The sequence below is a fragment of the Cherax quadricarinatus genome, chromosome 12 (genome assembly GCF_038502225.1).
Source record: "Cherax quadricarinatus isolate ZL_2023a chromosome 12, ASM3850222v1, whole genome shotgun sequence".
Lineage (NCBI taxonomy): Eukaryota > Metazoa > Arthropoda > Malacostraca > Decapoda > Parastacidae > Cherax > Cherax quadricarinatus.
The window spans coordinates 30479974-30499487 of NC_091303.1; the positions used below are offsets into that span (position 1 = coordinate 30479974).

Genomic DNA, 19514 nt, shown 5'->3' on the forward strand with positions numbered 1-19514 from the left:
TGTGAGCCACAGGGACGTCCTGGATGTGAGCCTCAGGGAGGCCCTTAGTGTGAGCCACAGTGGCACCCGTGGCGTGAGCCACAGGGGCACCCTTGGCGTGAGCCACAGGGACAGCCTGGGTGTGAGCCACAGGGAGGCTCTGGATGTGAGCCACAGGTACGCCCTGGGTGTGAGCCACAGGGACGCCCAGGGTGTGAGCCACAGGGACGGCCTGGGTGTGAGCCACAGGGAAGCCCTGGGTGTGAGCCACAGGGACGGCCTGGGTGTGAGCCACAGGGAGGCCCTGGGTGTGAGCCACAGGGATGCCTTGGGTGTGAGCCACAGGGATGGTCTGGGTGTGGGCCACAGGAAGGCCCTGGGTGTGAGCCGTAGGGACGCCGTGGGTGTGAGCCACAGGTACGCCGTGGGTGTGAGCCACAGGGACGTCCTGGGTGTGAGCCACAGGGACGGCCTGGGCGTGAGCCACAGGGACGCCCTGGGTGTGAGCCTCAGGGACGGCCTGGGTGTGAGCTACGGGGAGGCCCTGGGTGGGAGCTACAGGGGGGCCCTGGGTGGGAGCCAGAGGGACGTCCACGGTGTGAGCCACAGGGACGCCCTGGGTGTGAGCCACAGGGACGTCCTGGATGTGAGCCACAGGGAGGCCCTGAGTGTGAGCCACAGGGGCACCCTTGGCGTGAGCCACAGGGACGGCCTGGGTGTGAGCCACAGGGAGGCCCTGGATGTGAGCCACAGGGACGTCCTGGGTGTGAGCCACAGGTACGCCCTGGGTGTGAGCCACAGGGACGCCCTTGGTGTGAGCCACAGGGACGGCCTGGGTGTGAGCCACAGGGAAGCCCTGGGTGTGAGCCACAGGGACGGCCTGGGTGTGAGCCACACGGAGGCCCTGGGTGTGAGCCACAGGGATGCCTTGGGTGTGAGCCACAGGGATGGTCTGGGTGTGAGCCACAGGAAGGCCCTGGGTGTGAGCCGTAGGGACGCCGTGGGTGTGAGGCACAGGTACGCCGTGGGTGTGAGCCACAGGGACGTCCTGGGTGTGAGCCACAGGGACGGCCTGGGCGTGAGCCACAGGGACGCCCTGGGTGTGAGCCTCAGGGACGGCCTGGGTGTGAGCTACCGGGAGGCCCTGGGTGGGAGCTACAGGGAGGCCCTGGGTAGGAGCCAGAGGGACGTCCTGGGTGTGAGCCACAGGGACGTCCTGCGTGTGAGCCACAGGGCCTGCCTGGGTGTGAGCCATAGGGAGGCCCTGAGTGTGAGCCACAGGGACGGCCTGGGTGTGAGCCACATGGACGCCCTGGGTTTGAGCCATAGGGACGTCCATAGGGAGGCCCTGTGAGCCACGTTGGACGCCCTGCGTGTGAGCCACAGGGACGCCCTGGGTGTGAGCCACAGGGACGCCCTTGGGGGATGTGAGCCACAGGGACGCCCTGGGTGTGAGCCACAGGGACGCCCTGGGTGTGAGCCACAGGTACGACATGGGTGTGAGCCACAGGAACGCCCTGGGTGTGAACCACAGAGACGCCCAGGGTGTGAGCCACAGGGATGCCCTGGGTGTGAGCCACAGCTACGCCCTGGGTGTGAGCCACAGGGACGGCCTGGGTGTGAGCCACAGGGACGCCCTGGGTGTGAGCCACAGGGACGCCCTGGGTGTGAGCCACAGGGAAGTCCTGGATGTGAGCCACAGGGACGCCCTGGGTGTGAGCCACAGGGACGCCGTGAGTGTGAGCCATAGGGAGGCCATGGGTGTGAGCCGCAGGGACGCCCTTGGTGTGAGAAACAGGGATGTCCTGGGTATGAGCCACAGGGACGGCCTGGGAGTGAGCCACAGGGACGTCCTGCGTGTGAGCCACAGGGCCTGCCTGGGTGTGAGCCATAGGGAGGCCCTGAGTGTGAGCCACAGGGACGGCCTGGGTGTGAGCCACAGGGACGCCCTGGGTGTGAGCCATAGGGACGCCCTGGGTGTGAGCCATTGGGAGGCCCTGGGTGTGAGCCGCAGGGACGCCCTTGGTGTGAGCCACAGGGACGCCCTGGGTGTGAGCCACAGGGACGCCCTGGGTGTGAGCCACAGGGACGCTCTGGGTGTGAACCACAGGGATGTCCTGGGTGTGAGCCACAGGGACGGCCTGGGTGTGGGCCACAGGGACGCCCTGGGTGTGAGCCACAGGGACCCCCTGGATATGAGCCACAGGGACCCCGTGGGTGTGAGCCATAGGGACGCCCTGGGTGTGAGCCGCAGGGACGCCCTTGGTGTGAGCCACAGGGACGGCCTTGATGTGAGCCACAGGGACGCCCTGGGCGTTAGCCACAGGGACGCCCTGGGTGTGAGCCACAGGGACGCCCTGGGTGTGAGCCACAGGGATGTCCTGAATGTGAGCCACAGGGACGCCCTGGGTGTGAGCCACAGGGACGCCATGAGTGTGAGCCATAGGGAGGCCCTGGGTGTGAGCCGCAGGGACGCCCTTGGTGTGAGCCACAGGGACGCCCTTGGTGTGAGCCACAGGGACGGCCTGGGTGTGAGCCACAGGGACGCTCTGGGTGTGAGCCACAGGGACGCCGTGGGTGTGAGCCACAGGGATGTCCTGGGTGTGAGCCACAGGGATGTCCTGGGTGTGAGCCACAGGAATGTCCTGGGTATGAGCGACAGGGACGCCCTGGGTGTGAGCCACAGGGACGGCCTGGGTGTGAGCCACAGGGACGGCCTGGGTGTGAGCATCAGGGAGGCCCTGAGTGCGAGCCACAGGGACACCCTGGGCATGAGCCAGAGGGACGGCCTGGGTGTTAGCCACAGGAAGGCCCTGGGTGTGAGCCACAGGGACGCCGTGAGTGTGAGACACAGGGATGTCCTGGGTGTGAGCCACAGTGACGGCCTGGGTGTGAGCCACAGGGACGGCCTGGGTGTGAGCGACAGGGACGGCCTGGGTGTGAGCCACAGGGACGCCCTGGGCGTTAGCCACAGGGACGCCCTGGGTGTGAACCACAGGGACGGCCTGGGTGTGAGCCACATGGACGGCCTGCGTGTGAGCCACAGGGACGGCCTGAGTGTGAACCACAGGGATGGCCTGGGTGTGAGCCACAGGGACGTCCTGAGAGTGAGCCACAGGGACAGCCTGGGTGTGAGCCACAGGAACGGCCTGGGTGTGAGCCACATGGACGGCCTGGGTGTGAGCCACAGGGACGGCCTGAGTGTGAGCCACAGGGATGTCCTGGGTGTGAGCCACAGGGACGGCCTGTGTGTGAGCCACATGGACGGCCTGGGTGTGAGCCACAGGAACGGCCTGGGTGTGAGCCACACGGACGCCCTGGGTGTGAGCCACAGGGAAGCCCTGGTTGTGAGCCACAGGGACGGCCTTGGTGTGAGCCGCAGGGACACCCTGGGTGTGAGCCACAGAGATGAGCTGGGTGTGAGCCAGAGGGACACCCTGGGTGTGAGCCACAGGGACGGCCTGTGTGTGAGCCACAGGGACGGCCTGGGTGTGAGCCACAGGGACGGCCTGGGTGTGAGCCACAGGGACGGCCTGGGTGTGAGCCACAGGGACGGCCTGGGTGTGAGCCACATGGACGGCCTGGGTGTGAGCCACAGGGACGGCCTGGCAGTACAGAGTTGAGAGGCTTCTGCTGCTTCCCTGAGTTGTGGCCGGATAAGACCGTCAAGGTTCATCGAAAATAATATTTCTATTTTTCTCAGAATCAGTTATTCTCCTTTCTCTAGGCCTAACACATCTATTTGTTGACAGAATGTCATGATTTTTGAACACATTATTGAGCTATCGTTGTTTTACACCCTCATAACTGGGATTTACAATAGCCTTTATCCTTTTTGTTTAATTGATTTTCCCCCCAAAATCATTAAAAATAAAAAAAAATTGAACATATTTTAAAAGACAAGATATTGATACTTTTGGTGATAAGCCGTTGATATAATTATTATTTTCCCCTTAATCTTTCATGTAAGGTCTACTTGAACATTGTCTATCAACCAAGTTTTGCTCTGGGAGTATCAAAGTGATACCCCATAAAAAGACCAATAATTATTTTTGTTCTCATTATATTTTAATGCAATCTTCATAATAACTACAGTGTGCAAGTTCCAAAAGCTTTTTAAATCACAGCCAAAAATTTCATTGAAATTGGATAATTAGAAAAAAAAATTATTTCTGCCTCCCTCTCTTAACTCTTTTGCAGCCAAATGCTCTTTTATCTTTCAACATCTTGGCAACAGCTGTAGCTTAGCAACAATCACACCACTTCATGAATAGGCAGTGATTTTAAAGACATATAACAAAGTTCTGAACACCTTTCTTGTCCACTGATATCCTCGACTCTCCCAGCTGAATATGTTGAAAGTTGCTGCTGGTTGGAACAGCATACTTGGTCAGCTACTTGTAAACACTTCCGTGAGTGATGCCTCTGATACTCTTCATAGTCTTCATCAAAGTCTGTTTGAGTGTCATGTCAGCTAATACATCACTTGTGTGAACGTTGAATTGTGAAGCATCTTTCTGATGTAAATTTGCGAAACTCATTGTCTGTCATTTTTAAATGAAGAGAATCCGTATCTTGGAGGAAGAGTTGGCGGGATTTAGCTTACAGATTGTCTCCTCACACAAAACAGTAAGTAAAATAGTTTGTGTGCAGTCCTGATGAAGTGTCTAGTTTCCCATACTTTCTCTCTGCACAAGATCAAAATATTTCAGCCATAATTAAGCTGTCTTTCCATTCTACCTTAAAGATGTCATGTGATTTGTAAACTTCATAAGGAACTTTTTAATAACATCATTGTCGTCCGCTGAGTTGAATTTTGGTAGAAAATCATTAAAACTCATGAAAATTTGTTATGCATGTTATTTATCAGGGTCAACAGCAGTGTTATAAAAGAATAATTTTCCCAAAGTACAGTATGTTGACAGCTGTACTCGGACAGCTGGTGCATGGACGTTCCATGAAACCATTTAAGGTTCAGATGAGGAAGAAAGTAGCATTGACCATAGTTCTGAAATTCCATGATAATATAGCCAACTGATCCCAAATATGACATTAAAAGATTAAATCCTGCCAACCCCAAATTTGAAAGTTCGCTTTCTTGAATGTCTTGGCATGAAGACACTTGTATCCTTCACAGTGGTTGTTACATGTGACATAGCACGTCATTTGGTTAGTCTTTTGTTTGTTTTCACCAGATTTCAATGCAATTAAATTTTAATCGTACTCTGTTGGTGGCAGGTTTGGTCATATTAGAATGCCTGTTATGGCTTCCATAAAACCTTGCCACGATGGTGATGATGGAGTTTGCAAAAAACTTTCATACGTCCACAAAAGTGTTGTGGATATTGTTGCATATCACTGATCCACAGCCAAAATGCTTCCGAGGCCAGAGTAACAATTTCCAACTAATTTTAGGTCACTGATAATGAATATCATGGTTAAAATTGTTTGTTAGTTCTACTTTTCGATATACACCTACGTGTCACAACAGATTCCAAGAAGGTGGCTGTGATGTGCAAGTTTATATTTTGAGGTGAAAGGTAGGTGATTTTCTGAGCCAAGCACTTTTTAAACTTATAATAAATATTCACTGAGCAAGCTACTGATGTGCACGTGAGACATGTGAGTTACTGATATGCAAGTGAGGCCACCTCGTCAATCATTGGAGCCTGAGATGAAAATGTTTCAAGTATTTAACATCAAAATTCCCCTCACTGAGCGACGCTAAGATAAGAGAGGGAGTCTTCAATGGTCCTCAAATTCCAGAGCTTCTTAAAGATGGTGACTTTGAATCAGACCTTCATGGGGAGGAGAAAGCTGCTCGGGAAGCATTCAAGTTAGCGGCGAAGAGATTTCTCGGAAACAGAAGGGAAGGCAACAATGAACAAATAATCGAAAACCTCATCAAGGCTTACAAGAACATGGGATGCAACATGTCACTTAAAATCAACATTTTGGACTCACATTTAGACTAGTTTAAAACATACTGACACATATTGTACGCTATAATAAAATAATCAAATATTTCATGTCTCGTATCTTTAAACCTATAACCAATAAACATTTTTCAACGTAATATTGGAATTCAGGACATGAAAATACATAAGAATTAAGAATTTAAAAAGCATACAACTTTTCAGAAATTGTTGATCAGTGATATCTACAAGCTTCATCTTTGCATATAATCTGTAGTTTTAAATCATCTAAGTTATCCTTTCGCTTTCCTCGAAAGTTTATACTTTCTCTTCTCCAGTGCCAACAATCTCATTGGAAGATGGAACAGTGTTGAATCTGAATTTTCCCTGATTCCTCACATTCTTTGGTGCCGTTATGCATTTTATTCCACCTATTGGGTAAAATGTTCATTTTCCAGTTAAGGTATTTGTATTTAAATCTGCAATATGAACGAAGTATTGAAAGAATCTTTATCCAAATTACATTTCGAGGATTGCGCAGCTATTTCTTCAAAAATTGAGAGCATCAGTAGTGTTATAAGTAGTTCTAATATACAGTTCTTATAAGATCCAGTTCTTCTAATATCCAGTTCTTATAAGATCCAGTTCTTCTAATATCCAGTTTTCTAATATCTAGTTCTTCTAATATCCAGTTCTTATAAGATCTAGTTCTTGTAATAACCTGCAGGCGGAAACAGGGAACTCTTTTGATCTTTATTTCTACAGCCTTCAGGAGTATATGTGGAAAATTTGATCTTTTTATAAATCATTTATGCTATTTCCTGTTTTTCAGGCTAATTTGACCAGACTATAAGGGATTCTGTTGATAAGAAGTGAAAAACACTGGCGCTTCCTAGTGTAGCAGATTTCAACTGAAGGTTCAATAATGATGGGCAAAATAAGGTAAAAAAATAGTTAATGTGAGTTACCCAGCATACCTCCGCCAGTATGGTGGAATAAAAAAAATGCATCGAGTCAATAGAACAATTTAAGTTTAATGGTAGTTAAATACTGCCTCCAACTCTGTTTCTTTTTTTTTTTTTTTAACATTGAAGGTAGGCCTGGGAGTACACCTCTAGAGAATAGTAAAAAAAAAAAAAAAAAAGATATTAAATGGTATAAATAAACAGCATGTGACATAGGAAGAAAAAAGGGATTGAAACACTTGTTCTTTGGGTAACAACAGCGACGTATGAACAGCAGTGACATCCACTCTGTCCATTTCTCGACGTTTTTTCACATTAGGGTATAAAAGAAAATCCACAACGGTTCAATCCAGAGGGAAATTTTAATTAATACACTAAATTATCAAAATATTTAATACAAAAAGGACGTATTTAATGTAAATATACAGAGGCAGAGACAATAAATATATGGACACACATATATAAGGATTAAATACGTGTCGAAAAATACTGAAAGAAAATTCCCGGGAACTAGACTCATCTTCCCTGGTTTCCTCTTTTTTTATTATTTGTTGTGGCATTCCTCTTGTTTACGAGCCTCGCCTCTATCATGTTCGATTTTCTGATCTCCCAACTCAATTTTGTATTGTTCCAGAATGAAGAATTAGACACATATGCAACATATGGTTATCTTTATTATAGATGTTTCGCCATCCAGTGGCTTTACCAGTGCAAATTCAAGGACATAACGGAAAGACAGTAGAACTTCTTACAATATATATCCTTAAATTTGTATTAATAAAGTCAATGAATGACGAAGCGCCTAAAGAGAAAGATCATAGTCAGCAGGACTCGATACTACTACTGTGACGAACAAGATTCCCAGGTAGCGCTCTCATCCATTCAGCCACAATCTTGTCCGTCTCAGTAGCAGTATCGAGTCCTGCTGACTGCGATCTTTCTCTGAATGTACCCGCTTGTTTCTGCGTGGTGCATTGAATATACAACGTTGTTCCAGAATCTTTGACTCGTCCCTGAAGTCGACAAAGACTATATATCGTCAGCTTCCAGGTCGTCACATCATGAAGAATAGAAAGGCACAATAATGTGACAGCAACAATTCACCAATAACCCGCTCAAACAAGATTGAGACTAATGACAACCTTTGGGTTCGGCTTAGATCATTTACTTCGTCATAAGTTTCATTTTCCTATGTGTGGGTTATTTGTACATCGTCACACGATGTTAGGTGAAGACGGATCTTCAAATTTCAACTTTAATTCAAAGTGTCGGATTCCATAACCCAGACTTGTTTCACGATGTCGGGTTCAACATCAATACCTGGCCTCTACATCTAGTATTTATAAATGAATAACATTAATCAATGATATCTTAATCTTCTAGAACAAAGTACTGACCTTGTAGAGGATGGTAAGAAGGTCATTAAGCTTGCCGTGGATGTCACCCACCACCGTCATCTGACCGGAGATCGCTGTAGAGGCGTGCATGACCGTAGGGCGCTGACGCAGCACCCGCACCGCCTCCCGCAGTAGCACATACACGTAGCGGGCATGTAGCGCCTGTAGTGATGGTACACGATAGTGGTTATGTTCGTAGTGTGTGTTTACTCACCTATTTGTGATTTCAGGGGTCGAGTCTTAGCTCCTGGCCCCCCCTCTTCACCGGTTGCTACTGGGCCCTCTCTCTCCCCGCTCCATGAGCTTTATCAAACCTCGTCTTAAAACTATGTATGGCTCCTGCCTCCACTACGTCACTTTCTAGGCAATTCCACTGCCTGACAACTCTATGACTGAAGAAATACTTCCGAATATCTCTCTGACTAATCTGTGTCTTCAACTTCCAATTGTGACCTCTTGTTTCTGTGTCCCCTCCCTGGAACATCCTGTCTTTGTCCACCTTGTCTATTCTGCGCAGTATTTTATATGTCATTATCATGTCTCCCCTAACCCTCCTGTTCTCTAGTGTTGTCAGGCCGATTTCCCTTAGCCTTTCTTCATAAGACATTCCCCTTAGCTCTGGAACTAACCTTGTCGCAAACCTTTGCACTTTCTCTACTTTCTTGACGTGCTTTATCAAGTGCGGGTTCCAAACAGGTGCTGCATACTCCAGTATGGGCCTGACGTACACGGTATGTGTGTGTGTGTGTGTGTGTGTGTGTGTGTGTGTGTGTGTACTCACCTAATTGTGGTTGCAGGGGTCGAGACTCAGCTCCTGGCCCTAGCTCCTGGCTCCTGGTTCCTGGTCCTGTGTGTGTGTGTGTGTGTGTGTGTGTGTGTACTTACCGATTTGTCATCCAGTTGTGTGCCGGGAGGTCGAGATTCAGCTCATGGTCCCGTCTCACAGATTACTTTGACCTGCTTTGTATACTTTTACTCACCATACTGTGTGCTAGTAACCCTCATTGTGACAAACAGGGAAAAATAAAGTTGGTTAGTATATTTCGACCACTCAAAGGGAATTGACAGCAAGATGCTTCAAAGAACAAGTATTTCAGAAACTGTTCGGACAATATCTATTATCCAGCAGTTCTGAAAATACCTTTCCTATCTCCAAGAAACTCTCGTAGGGAGAAAAAAGAAAAGATTGTTTTGTACCAAACCAAAATACCTAAAATACCAACTCAAGTGTTTTTTTTTTTTCCAAACTTTAATCAGTCAAGCTTACATACAGACTTATGTTAATCTTCACAATGTCAATCACCAAAATCTTTAGAGAGGGAAATCAACACACTGCAACAACAGTGAGTCATAACAGCTTCTCTAGTCACCACAGAACCCGCTGACGCCGGTCTGAATTTCTCCCAACCAAGTTACTTCCATACCAAAATGAGTTCGTAATTTCCAACAGAAAATCATAGTCCTCCCAAAATTTGTGGCAACTAATACTTTTTTTTTTTTTGTTCTCATTCAGCAATGAATTATTCAAGAAGAAATTCGGCTAAAGAATAGGAAGTCGACTCCCTCGTGTACTCTTTAATATATTGATGGAATATAACTGTCATCCTTCGTAGCATCAAACTGTCATCCTGCCAAGTATCAGACTATCATCTTTCTTAGCATCAAACTGCCATCCTTCTCAGCATCAAACTGCCATCCTTCTCAGCATCAAACTGCCATCCTTCTCAGCATCAAACTGCCATCCTTCTCAGCATCAAACTGCCATCCTTCCTAGCATCAAACTGCCATCCTTCTCAGCATCAAACTGCCATCCTTCCCAGCATCAAACTGCCATCCTTCCTAGCATCAAACTGCCATCCTTCTCAGCATCAAACTGCCATCCTTCCCAGCATCAAACTGCCATCCTTCCTAGCATCAAACTGCCATCCTTCTCAGCATCAAACTGCCATCCTTCCTAGCATCAAACTGCCATCCTTCTCAGCATCAAACTGCCATCTTTCCCAGCATCAAACTGCCATCCTTCCTAGCATCAAACTGCCATCCTTCTCGGCATCAAACTGCCATCCTTCCCATCATCAAACTGCCATCCTTCCTAGCATCAAACTGCCATCCTTCCTAGCATCAAACTGCCACCCTTCCCAGCATCAAACTGCCATCCTTCCCAGCATCAAACTGCCATCCTTCCCAGCATCAAACTGCCATCCTTCCCAGCATCAAACTGCCATCCTTCCTAGCATCAAACTGCCATCCTTCCCAGCATCAAACTGCCATCCTTCCTAGCATCAAACTGCCACCCTTCCCAGCATCAAACTGCCATCCTTCCCAGCATCAAACTGCCATCCTTCCCAGCATCAAACTGCCATCCTTCCTAGCATCAAACTGCCATCCTTCCCAGCATCAAACTGCCATCCTTCCCAGCATCAAACTGCCACCCTTCCCAGCATCAAACTGCCATCCTTCCCAGCATCAAACTGCCACCCTTCCCAGCATCAAACTGCCATCCTTCCCAGCATCAAACTGCCATCCTTCCTAGCATCAAACTGCCATCCTTCCCAGCATCAAACTGCCATCCTTCCTAGCATCAAACTGCCATCCTTCCTAGCATCAAACTGCCACCCTTCCCAGCATCAAACTGCCATCCTTCCCAGCATCAAACTACCATTCTTCCTCAGCATCATACTACCAGACTTCATCTGGTAGAGAGATGCTGATGTCTTCGCCATCTTGTACGACAATATTATCAATTTCAACATGTTCTTTCAATAACTGAAGCAACTTTTTCACTCTGTACAGTTGAAGGCTGAACGGCACATAAACAGTCAACTACTTTACCTAGAAATGTGTCACCAAAATCTACGATCATTTCGAATTTCCAGTTTACAGAAAACACACTCACTTCTCTGTCCATTTCTTCAGTCATTCAACTGATAATAAAAAAGCTCACTGTCTCAACCCACTTATTATAATGTATAACCCATGAGGTTAGATTTAGAAATATTCTCAAGAACATAATTCTTGTGACTGGGATAACCTTAACGGATTATCCATTTAGGTGTGAGACAACCAAACCTAAACTATTATACGGTAAATTATCAGCTCCTGAGGACCTTAATTCACTCTGGTAAGTCACAACCTCTGGTTTTTCTTGCACCAGTGAACATTTAAACTCATTCAACAAAGTAACTAACAAAATAACTTTTTATCTTAACTAAATAGGAAATTTATGTTCATGAGAAACAAATATCTTGAACACTAGATACACCAGAAGTTTAGCAGCTCCCTGGAGAGTTATACCTGGAGAGGTATACCTGGAGAGGTATACCTGGAGAGGTATACCTGGAGAGGTATACCTGGAGAGGTATACCTGGAGAGGTATACCTGGAGAGGTATACCTGGAGAGGTATACCTGGAGAGGTATACCTGGAGAGGTATACCTGGAGAAGGTCTCGAGGGTGAACTCCCCCGCGGCCCGATTTGTGACCCTGCAGAGATTATAATTTTGTATACAACGGAAAGAACAAATTTAATACTAAGATCATCGAATACAAGAAGACAGTTCAATATGGGCATTAGAACTCTGCTCTCTTTCAACATGTTAATAATAAAATTCACAACATACTTAGGGAAGCCGTCTCAGGGACATCACACCAAATTAAAATATTTAACAAGGATGATGCAGATAAAACAGTATGAAACGATGTTTCATTCTGCTCACAGCTCTTAGCTGTGAGCAGTATGAGAGCACAGGAGCAAATTAAAACAATGGACCTGACACAACATAAATAGATTCGCACTACTGTAGGCCTACTGGCCCATGATGGCCAATTCTTAATCACGTACTTATTTGCTCAAACACTCACTCAGAGAGTCAAGCACTGCTATCAGAATGAAGCACATCTTAGGCACTGTAAGACACATGAAGATAAAATTCCATTATACCAGTGCCACTAGAAAACCTTCAATTTATAGTGTCGTAAGGGTGAGAGAAGAGGGTGTCCCTGCCAAGGTCAGCGGGGAGAAATTTGTCTTCACAACTCGTGAAGGCATCTTAGAACTGACCTTTTTCTTCTTGAAGGAGTCGACCAACTGGTGTATAGAGTCAGAGGTGAGAGGCGGGGTCAGGTGGACGCCCTTGTAACTTCCCTCTACCGTGATCTCCTCTGTCCACGCCTCTTCTAACAGCCTCTTAATGCTCATCTCACCACCCTCACCGTCCTCGTCTGCAGCAGTGATAGAAGGTTATCCAGTCTCCTACTCTCTCTTCTTTACACAAGGGTTCTTTACAAGGTTAGGTTATGAGTTCCTACCTTTATTTAAAAGCTAAGAGCTGTTACCTACTTCAGCTCATTGGAGACTCTTACCTAACATTACCTTTATTTAATTATCATTGTTATGAAACATGCAAACAGGAAACAGAATGAAAATGGAGCCAACTGTGAGCGTGCAGCTCCATTTGGACAACTGATTTTATTTCATCGATGTTGTTATGATGTACGAACATGTTCCAGACTCAAGTTATTCTAGGAATAAATGTTCTCAGACGAAGTAATGTTCCGGAGAATGGTAAGCCAGAGTGTAGTTGCTGTCTGCTGCCCATCTTGTTGTCTAGATGCTGCCTTCTCGATGTCCGCGAAGTACAGCGAAGTGAAGTACACTGACATCTTAAGTAAGTTTATTCAGGTATACACAAATACAGTTACAGAGGATATCCCAAAAAAGTCAGTGGCTTATATGTATTTCCATTGGGGTCCTTTTAATACCTTATTATTATACAATGTAGGAGATATCTTTTTATTATACTATAAAGTATATATACTAGGAATATGGTAAATAGATTATTTACGTTTAAATGTGTTTACCTGGAGAGGGTTTCGGGGGTCAACGCCCCCGCGGCCCGGTCTGAGACCAGGCCTCATGGTGGATCAGGGTCTGATCAACCAGGCTGTTACTGCTGGCTGCACGCAAGCTGACGTACGAACCACAGCCAGGTTGGTCTATTGGTAATCCCCCTTATGTATGCTGGGAAGCAATTGAACAGTTTTGGGCCCCGGACACTTATTGTGTTGTCTCTGAATGTACTCGTGGCGCCCCTGCTTTTCATCGGGGAAAATTGCATCTCCTACCGAGTCTTTTGCTTTCATAGGGAGTGATTTTCGTGTGCAGGTTTGGTACCAATCCCTCCAGGACCTTCCAAGTGTATATTATCATGTATCTCTCTCGCCTGCGTTCGAGGGAATACAGATCAAGGACTTTCAACCGTTCCCAGTAGTTTAGCGCCTTATCGTACTTATGTGTGCCGTGAAAGCTATTTGTACACTCTCCAGGTCTGCAATGTCGCCAGCCTTGAAGGGGGCCGTTACTGTACAGCAGTATTCCAGCCTAGAGAGCACAAGCAATTTGAAGATAATCATCATGGGCCTGGCTTCCCTAGTTTTGAAGGTTCTCATTATCCATCCAATCATTTTCCTAGCGCATGAGGTAGATACATTGTTGTGGTCTTTGAAGGCGAGATCCTCTGACATAGTCACTCCCAGGTGTGTTAGCTGAAAAAAAATTAAAAATCATTCTCCTCCTTTTCTGTCGCTACATTCATTAGGCACCTTTTGGCTCTCTTCTTGAACTGGTTCATGCTATGACTGGCTATGACAGGTGCAGGCAATCTGTTCCATTCCTTTATTGCTGTACAATAAAAGGTGTTTGAAGCCTGGCCACTGACTGTGGGTACTTTCAAGTTATGCTCTCTCCCCCTAGTACTATGATTGCTTTGGTTCCCAGCCTTGACAAAATTAGCAGCAACATATTCTGGACACTGTTTTTGAGCATCATTGGACTTGTACATAACGACAAAGCCACCCACATCTCTCCGTGTTGAAGTCCCTGTTGAAATGGCAGATCCATTCATGCCGGGTCTAGGGGAGAGATACATCTTCTTACTCGATTTTCCTTCCTGTCTAGAAGTCGTACATGAGACGCGGGTTATGCAATCCAAGTAAATGGTGCTTATTCAATTTGTGAGTGTACCTGTGCACAGAACAGAGCTGTAAGCTTCTTGACTGCCTTGCTTGCAAGATTTCTCACGTGATCCTTCATAGACATTTTGGAGTCAAATTTCACTCCAAGGACATCCACCTCATACCCGAGATCCAACACTTTTCCATTCATTCTTACCACTGCTCCAATATTAACATCATGGTGCCTAGAGACCATGCTGAAGTAGACATCCATAACAATGCAAGAGTACACTTCCCTATGAAACACTGGCTTGGCTGAGTATCTTGTAGATTCTGTCACATTGAGAACTACTCTTTTGGAAACAAGTATACTTGAAAGATAAACACTAAGGAGGTATAGTGCACAGCAAAAGACTAAGTACTTGTCTCTGATGCAAAACACACACACACACACACACACACACACGCACACACACACAGTCTCTCTCTCTCTCTCTCATACGCACCTGACGACGGAGAGGCTCGTGGTGAGAGTGCCTCCATTATTTCAGTCTTGTTGCCGCTGCCCATGTGTGTGATGAGGGCGTTGAAGAACCCATATAACTGTGGAAGCATGATTATTATTATTATTATTATTATTATTATTATTATTATTATTATTATTATTATTATTACTGTTTTTATGCACTATGTATTCTTACGAATTTCCACCACCACCACCACCACCACCACCACCACCACCACCACCACTACTAGTACTTCTGCTACTACTATTACCACTACTGTTACTACTACTATAAATATTACTATTATTGCTAATACTACTACTGCAACTAGTACTAATACTACTACTCTTACTTTTAATACTACAACTACTACTACTAATACTAATACTACGACTACTACTGGTACTTCATTTCTACTACCCTATTTGATATAATTCTCCTCTACTTTTCCACTTACACCACTTCTGTTGTATTCTTATTTCTACCTCTACTACTGCTTCAACTATTACAACTTCTACCACTACTTCAACCATCACTACTACTACTTTTTCTACTTTCAATACTACTACTACTACTACTACTACTACTACTACTACTACTACTACTACTACTACTACTACTACTACTACTACTACTACTACTACTACTACTACTACTACTACTACTACTACTACTACTACTACTACTACTACTACTACTACTACTACTACTACTACTACTACTACTACTACTACTACTACTACTACTACTACTACTACTGCGGTGGCCTGGTGGCTAAAGCTCCCGCTTCACACACGGAGGGCCTGGGTTCGATTCCCGGCGGGTGAAAACATTTCGACACGTTTCCTTACACCTATTGTCCTGTTCACCTAGCAGCAAATAGGTACCTGGGTGTGGGTCGCATTCTGGGGGACAAGATTAAGGACCCCAATGGAAATAAGTTAGACAGTCCTCGATGACGCACTGACTTTCTTGGGTTATCCTGGGTGGCTAACCCTCCGGGGTCAAAAATCCGAACGAAATCTTATCTTACGTCTACATTAGTCACCCACCCACTCTTGTATTTACGTTAACCATCTTCCCACGTAGCTTCAGTGCGACTTATCACTGGTTCAAGTACGATCCAAACATCGCTATAACTTTCCCTTCTTGTAAGTCTTGATTATTTATGCAGAATTAATATTGTTATTATTATTAATCTACCTACTTGGAGATTTTTATTATTATTATATTTATATTAATATGTTTATGTGAAGTGATACAGTAGTGTGGTAATTCAGCGCTAGGGGGACTAAAGGTTCGATCCTCCGGTCATTAAACGGCAAACTGTCTCTCGTGCAAGAAATCCAGCTAGTGTTCTTGTAACACAAGCTAGTGATCCATCTGGTGTTCTGGTAACACAAGTGATCCACCTGGTGTTCTGGTAACACAAGTGATCCACTTGGTGTTCTTGTAACACAAGTGATCCATCTGGTGTTCTGGTAACACAAGTGATCCATCTGGTGTTCTGGTAACACAAGTGATCCACCTGGTGTTCTGGTAACACAAGTGATCCACTTGGTGTTCTTGTAACACAAGTGATCCACTTGGTGTTCTTGTAACACAAGTGATCCACTTGGTGTTCTGGTAACACAAGTGATCCACTTGGTGTTCTGGTAACACAAGTGATCCACTTGGTGTTCTGGTAACACAAGTGGTCCACCTGGTGTTCTGGTAACACAAGTGGTCCACCTGTTGTTCTGGTAACACAAGTGGTCCACCTGGTGTTCTGGTAACACAAGTGGTCCACCTGTTGTTCTGGTAACACAAGTGGTCCATCTGGTGTTCTGGTAACACAAGTGGTCCACCTGGTGTTCTGGTAACACAAGTGGTCCACCTGGTGTTCTGGTAACACAAGTGGTCCACCTGGTGTTCTGGTAACACAAGTGGTCCACCTGGTGTTCTGGTAACACAAGTGGTCCACCTGGTGTTCTGGTAACACAAGTGGTCCACCTGGTGTTCTGGTAACACAAGCTGGTGATCAAATTTTATTTCTTATAGAATTATAGATAATTTTAAATAGAATATAAATGAGAAATAAAAACTGAAAAATAATGGGAATTTGCATTATTATAAAGTTTTGAAGTTTCACAAGTGTATTAAGTTAGGTTAGGCCAGGTAAGGTTAAGTTAGGTTAAGTTAGGTTAAGTTAGGTTAGGTTAGGTTAGGTTAGGTTCGTCAGGAAGCAGGACAAGTGTTTCCTGTAACGGATGTTAGTCATATGATGACCCGCTGTTGGTGCCTTTGGTCATCTGACCGAGGCCTTCCACTGGCTTCCCGGTCCACCCCTTTAAAAATTATGGTAACCATTTTATATATTAGTTTATTAAGTCCTTCAAAATTTTATTTTCATGCTGTTTTATTTCAAATACAATATGCAAGCTTCTTCAGTTACACAATTTAATAATAATAATAATAATAATAATAATAATAATAATAATAATAATAATAATAATAATAATAATTATAATAATAATAATAATAATTAATTAATTTCAGCACGATACACTGCACAAAAGTGAATGACATTTGCGTGTGCATGAAAAAGCCTCTTAATATGCAGAGAATTTATGGATAACAGTAGACAGTAAAAGAAAAATAATATGTGATTTGTTGCTACACGAGCCTGATCAGATCTTCCAGGAGACTGATGTAAGACTTTAGTAAAATAATTTGAAATTCGCTAATGTAAGCAAAAGCGCTCGATGTGGAGTCAGTGTTTCATGTAATGCGTCAACACTGGACAATTCATCATGGGATTAAATCCTTATTATCACTTCAGCACGGTTTGAATCTTGATTAATTGAAATAACAAAATTATTGGAGTGTGGGAGAAATCTAATGAGATTGCTGACTTTGTGAACAAAATTTATTAGCAAAGACTGGAGTATTATTTGAACCTATTTTCACTGGAAAAAAAAAATGGCTGTGGGAACGGCATCATGAATTTAAAATAGACAGTGACTGCACACTAACAGACCTTTTAACATATTGCCCAGTGTGTCAACACTTAGGGGTCCTCGTGCGCAGCATAACAATATATTAACTGGCATATTTTCTAGACCACAGATGCTCCCTGGGGTCTAGGTTCAGCTCCTGGCCCAGTGTTTTCACGTCGCTACTAAGTTCTCTCTCTCCCTGCTCCATGAGCTTTATCATATTTCGTCTTAAAGCTATGTATGGTTCCTGCCTCCAGTACATTATTTGCCAGACTATTCCACTTGTGAGAGTCCATGTGTTTGGTTAGCTTAGCTAGTGGCCATTCTATGATCTGTTAAGATATTACCTGGATTGTGATCAGTTCAATTAAATGCGGGGCGAAAAAAATTAATAGGTAATGTACAAATTAGTCCTCACCCATTTAGACCCTTAGTGATTATGTTATTGTTTGCGTTTATAGGTAGATTCGGAATAAACTGCCAATCTCGCCTTTAAATTACAGACTTCTCAAATTATCATTATTTACCGGTAACCAGTCATCAGCACGATGGGTTCATATTCCAAGCTGGCTAAGTGTAAGCCATCTGGGAAGACCTTAGCTAAGGACTGCCTGAACATTTCAGATAAGTCGGTTCCACTTTCTTGCATGAGTGACAATGGTCCCTCGTCCAAATAGTCAAAAAAAGAATGTTTAAGGAGATTTGCGTGGTGAAATTATTAAATAATTAAAGCCGCTAAAATATCAACAAACATCAAAGCGGCATAACAAGAGAGTGTATTAAATGAATCGTAAAGTAAGTGCAAGGTATCTCTGTGGGCGTCACTTACAATGTCAAGAGTTTCTTACCTTCATCTGGTCCTGCTCGCCAGCATACTCGATGGACTGGAAGATCGTCCATGTGTAGCGTCGACGAATCTCCAGTCTGGCGCAGTACCTCCTGTACCACCGCTGGATCAACAGCGCAGCTTTCAGTGCTGACAAAACCACCATGAGAGAAAACGGTCATTTTAATTTCAACGAGACACAACTGTTATAAACGAGTTCAATTATTTATATACTCTAATGAAAATGATAATTTTTATTTCTATTGAGTACACTATTCCATTTCTATAGGGTACACTATTCTATTTGTATAGGATACACTATTCTATTTGTATAGGGTACACTATTCTATTTGTATAGGGTACACTATTCTATTTGTATAGGGTACACTATTCTGTTTGTATAGGATACACTTTTATTTGTATAGGGTACACTATTTTATTTTATAGGGTACACTTTTCTATTTGCATAAGGTACGCACTTCTATTTCTATAGAGTACACTATTTTATTTTTACAAGGTACACTCTTCTATAGGGTACACTTTTCTATTTGTATAGGGTGAACTATTCTATTTATATTGGGTGCACTCTTCTATTTCTACAGGATATACCATTCTATTTCTATAGAGCACACTATTATATTTCTACAGAGTACTATACTATTATATTTCTACAGAGTACTATACTATTCTATTTCTAGAGTATACTATTCTATTTCTAGAGTATACTATTCGATTCTGTGTTGTGTTGTGTTTTGTATACAATTCTGTTCATAGAGTACACTATTCTATTTATATAAAGTATACTGTTCTATTTCAGTAGAGTATACAAGTAATATAGGGTTAATTGACATGATTAATATATAGAAAGTCCCTGGGCATGTTGCCTTACACCTGCTGTATGAGTAAGTAGGTACTCATCGACACCATGCCCAGCCCTTCTAGGGCAGGGTAGGTGCCTGAGCCAGAGCTTGTAGCTCACAAGACTGCCATCCCCGCT

The 19514-nt window shown here is 44.8% G+C and overlaps 1 protein-coding gene across 1 annotated transcript in view; it reads right to left on the reverse strand.

The window, feature by feature from the left end:
• The window catches only part of rdgC (retinal degeneration C), a 98255-nt gene extending 79572 nt beyond the window's left edge, over window positions 1-18683 (reverse strand). The window contains exons 1-4 of the mRNA XM_070084369.1: window positions 18540-18683; window positions 14714-14810; window positions 12316-12476; window positions 8257-8418 (exon numbers count right to left, since the gene is read on the reverse strand). Coding sequence (XP_069940470.1) covers window positions 8257-8418; window positions 12316-12476; window positions 14714-14810; window positions 18540-18683 — 564 coding nt within the window. The remainder of the gene's footprint in view (window positions 1-8256; window positions 8419-12315; window positions 12477-14713; window positions 14811-18539) is intronic.
• Between the last annotated feature and the right edge of the window lie 831 nt (window positions 18684-19514).